General features: G+C 35.9%; 2 protein-coding genes across 2 annotated transcripts in view; both read right to left on the bottom strand.

The window, feature by feature from the left end:
* Positions 1-1,738, bottom strand: part of LOC105449296 (gamma-aminobutyric acid receptor subunit alpha-1) — a 116,843-nt gene extending 115,105 nt beyond the window's left edge. Inside the window, exons 1-2 of the mRNA XM_011688429.1 lie at positions 917-1,738; positions 502-539 (exon numbers count right to left, since the gene is read on the bottom strand). Of these exons, the coding sequence (XP_011686731.1) occupies positions 502-539; positions 917-1,027 (149 nt within the window). The 5' untranslated portion in view covers positions 1,028-1,738. The remainder of the gene's footprint in view (positions 1-501; positions 540-916) is intronic.
* Positions 1,739-5,613: 3,875 nt separating this feature from the next.
* The window catches only part of LOC105449498 (cytochrome c oxidase assembly factor 5), a 616-nt gene continuing 204 nt past the window's right edge, over positions 5,614-6,025 (bottom strand). Inside the window, exons 2-3 of the mRNA XM_011688753.1 lie at positions 5,860-5,964; positions 5,614-5,723 (exon numbers count right to left, since the gene is read on the bottom strand). Coding sequence (XP_011687055.1) covers positions 5,682-5,723; positions 5,860-5,964 — 147 coding nt within the window. The 3' untranslated portion in view covers positions 5,614-5,681. The remainder of the gene's footprint in view (positions 5,724-5,859; positions 5,965-6,025) is intronic.

Raw genomic sequence — 6,025 nt, 5'->3', positions numbered from 1 at the left:
GCTAGTCGCCGAGATAGCACCCTCCGCATCGCAAAGCATTTTACTTACGAATATGGAGAAGAACAGTACGTAAAATCGGACTATCCGTCATTTGAAGACGGGCGAGGTAGCGACGAGTGCTTTTAAGATCGTTTAAGCCGAATTCCCGTGTGTTTCAGCGGACTTCCCGTTCATCACGTATTATCTAATAAACAAGCAGAGCACGGACCCCGTAGATTTTTACAACGAAGTGCAATGCGCGGCTCTACGTAAGTTCGACCCTCGAGATCTCAGATACGCGGCTAATCACACGTTGGATCTGTTCAACGAGGTAGCGACCATCGCGAGACCGCCGCTCGAACCACCCGGTGGAAGACCGCCTATTCCGTCCACCGGCTACATAGTGTCGATTTTCAAAGTTTTCGAGGGCGACGACGGTCTCAAGTTCGAACAAAACTGGCTCTACTGGACAGGTGGGTGTCTATATGTCTAATATGTCTATATGTATAATTCAGAATTTACCGGCACGATGCGCAACAGTGGAGTTGCACGATGTTAACCTGTAAAATACAAATATATCTAAATTAGAGTCTTGCGTAAAAAAAATAATATTGCATAATTTTCGAGAGTGAGCTTGCTAAATATTGATTTTTATAAAATTTTATAAATAACAATTTAATATTCTCTAATTCTAATCCAAGCAATTACAAATCTTAAACATATTGAAATATTTTTTGTAGATTTTCATCAATAACATCTTCATCATTAAACTACATTTTATTAAATAATTTTTAATATTTCTCAAAATCAAATAAGATATATTATATACATCATGCAATGATAATACGGGATAACAACTATAAAATTCCGTGCAAACAACTTAATAATTCCACAAAGAATAAATATATCAAATAAATATAAATAACGAGATGCTCACCTCTCGGTTGCTCCACCGTTGCCCGCTGCCTCCCTGGCCTCCTCCTCCTCTCCCCGTTGCTGCTCCTTTGCCGGCACACACGGACACACAATACCTGCTCACACAAAACATACATGTTAATTATTGTATAATCACGCATGTAATCATTAAGAATATAACAATCGCGCGGCACTTTGCGCGGCGCTCCCGTTAATCGCGAGATTAATCGCACACACGCTAGCACGCTTTGTATTCCCAGGAGGCATGATTATATATTTTATTATATTGCGAAAGGAATAATACGAGAAGAAGCGTCAACGTGCGTGCGGGAGAATTAAGTACGATTATCTACGGCCGAATTTGCAACTTTCGGAAACGGTTAGGTTGCTCCGGTCCGCTCCGAGCGGCAGATTTCAATCGGATAAATCTCGCAAAATACGCCTTTTCCCTGTCCACCTCCATACGAGCGTCGAACTTACGTTATGCAGTTGACAAATATCGAAATACGCGGCTCGTTACGACTGCATTAACAACTTAAACTCGTCGCGATGTCGCTCGAATACCCGTCCGCAAAGCTCCGCAAAGCTCCGATACACGGCATACACCGCAGGCTGCCAACTTTACGCGCGAAACGACGCGTCGGGTACACCGTTTTGAAAACATATGAAAATCGGATTGCGCGCGAGTATAAATGTCTTTCAAACACGCAGATTCTCGCGAGGTACATACACGTATTGTTGGATAAACGCTCGTATCACGAATATATCACAATTTCTCGAGTTATTTGAGAGCACTTGGTTCGGCGATCCGTATTTATATTACTCCGCGCGCGCGCGTTTGAACGCGAACAATTGTTATACTGCACCTCTAAATTGAAAACTGAAAATACGACGCGGTCATAAATCTCGAGTCCAAACTAATGAAATAGTTATCGCCGTGAGCATTGTCACGAAATTAATAACTTCTCGTTATTTACGATAAAAAAAAATATTTCAGTATAAATTTCTATCTTTACTTTCTTTTTTTAAAGTACTCTGTTGCCCGCGCGGTATGATTTAAAATCGTATAAGGAAAAAGAGAAAGAGAATTCAATAAATAAATATAACTGCATTTTAATAAGAAAATATAATTAAAACGCCGCACAAAGTGCAATGTTTCAGTCTTTTGATTTATTAAATCAATTATTTTGATTTATTAAAACTACAGAATTTTATTTTTCTCGGGGCTAAAAGATCGACCTTGATCAATCTGAAGAATTCGTTTTCAAAAGATCGACATGTTAAATAATTTAAAGAATATCATACTAAATATAAAATAATAATATAAATTTATTTTAAATATCTATATATTTATATGAAAATATAAATATTCTATTAAAATTGATATTTTATATCATGTATCAAATATTGATATAATTGTCCCATTAAAAATTGACATTTTATATCATAAAACATTGATCTACATAAATACTAATAATAATCGCATGCATGAATAAGCAATTATTTATTGTTTCATTCTAATAGCGTATCAAGACTTTATATATAGCTTTTATCATATTGCAGGTGCGCGAATGATGTATCGATACCTGCCGAAATCGGTGGGTCTCAGGCGCATTACCTTGCACAAATCGATGTCGCAGGGCGATAAGATGTATCTGTTGATCTGCGAGTGCTCGCAGCTGCAAGACAATCTATCCGCCGCGGCGATACTTCTGCCGGCGCTTCGTGCACGCCTGTGCGGATACACCGGGCTCTACAGGCCCTCCGTGTGCTTCTGATTTCTCAGCCGACTGTTAGAGTCTGCGAGGGGCATCCTTTCGAATCGCATTACGTGTAGCTCTGCAGAAAAATCCGAACGAAACGGTATCATATCAAATTCCAGTGCTCTTACACTTCACGATTCTATTTGTAACGCGACACATTGATGCCATCTCCTCGATTAACAGCGAGATGGTATCGGTAAATATCTATTCAGCATTTCTATTTTTAATCAAGGGTCTATTTCGATTGCAGGAACGTAACTTAAAAACAAACAAAAAAAATGCCATAGTGCGAGGGAAACAAGACGCGATATCGCTGATTTCGCAGGAACCGAGAATAAATATCGTCGCAAACGCCGTTAACGAACGAGACACTGTGATTTCTTATCTACCTATTGTAAGGAGCGCGCAACTTCGTATATATATATACGCTTTAGACGAGTCTCGTCGATGATCGACGAAACGGCCTGCATGCCTCGATTAGATAATGCAAACTGGACCTGTATTTGTATTTTTCGACTTTACTATCTCGTTCATTAAGCAAGCGCGAGCATTGCCCAAAGTAGGGTCACCGGACGGAGCGTGAAATGAAATGTATACAGAACGAATAGCAATAAAATTGATATAGGTTGCAGAAAGTATATTGTAATGTATATACGTAAAATATATAAAATAATATATTTAAAACGGGTGTCCGATCCATCTCGTACAGATGAAGCGCCAATTGAGGATCCTCGATAGTTGATTTTCTGAAAGATGGGAACATTCCGTGTGTTAACATGGAAAAGATAACGATGTGCGTGTTGCCGATACGGTGTTACCGGATTAGAGACGGTTTGGTCATCCTACGGGCGATCGCAATACACAAGCATATACGCAACATACTTTTACTACTATTGATATAACTATCGAATAATCGCTAATTACATATCATACTCGATAAACTGTGATATTTGAACCAGCGGCGTATATATCACAATGGGTAACTCCTCTTGAAAACCTACTTTTGAAAAAAAAAATGCTACTCTTGAAATCAATTTAGGTGACTTAGGCACAAGGTAGTGGAACTTCGAAGGCCAACGCGGTAGAACGTAACTTCAAGTCTTCTATCGATTATCTTCATATTTGATATTATATATCCGTATACGGATTTTACGCTCGCGAAATTCGATCGGCATGTCATATGTGTGTGTATGTATGTGGATAAATTACATTTTTTAGAAATAGAAATTTGAACAAAATATACATTTTATTTTTAATTATATTCTCTTTATCTCCCTTCATTCCGTAAAATAAAACAATTTTTATAAATCTTATCTCACATCTTGGAAGGAAGACAAATATTTAAGATACAAAATATATATGCAAGTATCTTTATTGTCTTAAATGATTTTTAATGATAATTTTTTGACAATGTCTTAATTATTCTTTCATACATTTTTAAAAATGTGTAACCATGCAGAAATTATTTATTTGAAATCATAGCTCGATTTAATCTAACAAAATGAGAGAATTTGTACTTTATCCGCATACAAATCTAAAGATTTTTTCCATACATACGGGAGAAAGGTAGGAGTGGAACAACCCGTGGTACGCGCGGGAAAAGCTTGCAAAAATCCCATTTTTAGGTGCCTATAGCCATTAGAGAGTGAAAAGGGTAGCGTGAGTTGGCATTGTAGTACAAAAAAAAATTGTATAGCCAATATACGCTTGTTGCATACAGACAATAGATAGGGCGATTACGCAGGCGTGATCGTCATCCAGTAGATTTGTAATAAAATACCAGACCCGTGGTAACGACGTAACTTTATCATACGCTCGAATCGTATACTCGCTGAACACAAAGTGGAACAAAATGCTCTTAATACTTGATAAAATAAAATGAAAAAAAAAAAGAAAAACGAAAAGTTAGAAAATTTTCGCAATTTTACTGTGATTATACGCGTATCATGTTCGATACATGCATCCGTGTGTGCGAATCAGCGCGACGAACAAGCGCAATATTGTAAAATATGCTACAATCAGCCAATATTGTCCAGTCTACAGCATGTACATCAAAAAGAGAAACGGTATATTATAATTAAAATGCGTCAATAAAATATTTGGCTACTGCATTCTCTTTTCTCGTCATTGTACAATTTTACTGAAATATAAAAATTTCGATTATACATGGTATTTTGCACATACGTAGAGAAAAATTTCAATGTGATATTATTTTTAAAAAGACTGGACATCCTGCATTAATCCTTTCAGTAACAAATTAAATACAAGAACTTTCAAACATTTTAAGCTGGAATTTTAATAATTTAGATTTATTTAACTATTTAAAATATTTCTTCTTGCCCTTTTTTATTGATTATAGGTATATGCCGTTTTACTATTACTATTGTTTACTATTACGAAACTGAAAGAAAATTAATATGGGACTTTCGTTTTCTTAAAACGTTTTTGGGTTTCTTACAAAAAACTAATAAAAATTTACATTAATATATATTAATATATTTAATTTATGGTACTAAAAAGGTGTACTGAAAGAGTTAAAATACGACCGCTTTTGTTCTTCGAGAAGAGAAACCTTTGTCTACAAAAAGAACTTTTGCTCTATATAGGGAGGTATACCTCTTCAAAGTAACAAGTCATACAAAGCTTCATATTTCTCAGTCAGGCCTGGCAACAAGGGAATAAGAATCTCTTTGGATATCACGATACGTAAGTAAATGTGATGAATTGTATGGTACGCTGTTACTTCGCAAGTGTAATAGATTTATTAAATCGTGTACAACGAATTTAACAATAAATTACTTCTAACATTAAACGTTATTTACGTAACGTTTATTTTCCCTTCCTTATCAATAAAATGCATATTTATACTTTCCTAAGTTCTTTTTGTACTTATATATATATATATAATATATACATAGATTTCCTCATAAAGCATAGAAGATAAAATTTTCTATTAATACATAAATTATGAAATTACATTACCATTATATGTATAGGTATGTATCACATTCATATAATATTTATTTAATATCCTTTAGGGCCCCTAAACCGCCGTCTACCATCAATCTGTGAGAAAACAAAATAAGTAAACTATATTAACACATGTGTATTCCATACGCCGTGACCTCTTCGCAGGAAAGGCGTGCAACTTCCTTCCCTAATATTTAGAGAGAATTTAATATGCAAATTCATTTATACTTACTATAGAATGCTTGCACTCAAAGAATGTGTTACGCAAGGCAAAGCATTCATCGGGAACTGTGCCGTCCTGTGATCTAAGGCATTCTCTGGGGGTGCGTTTGTACTGTCAAAGAAACAGCGTTTCTTAAACAAGAAAGAGGGAGAGAATATACTCGTATACGATGTTT

The sequence above is a fragment of the Wasmannia auropunctata genome, unplaced genomic scaffold (assembly GCF_000956235.1).
Source record: "Wasmannia auropunctata unplaced genomic scaffold, wasmannia.A_1.0 LD336076.1, whole genome shotgun sequence".
NCBI lineage: Eukaryota > Metazoa > Arthropoda > Insecta > Hymenoptera > Formicidae > Wasmannia > Wasmannia auropunctata.
Note: the sequence above shows the minus strand (reverse complement) of the source record. Positions and strands in the feature narration are given on the sequence as shown.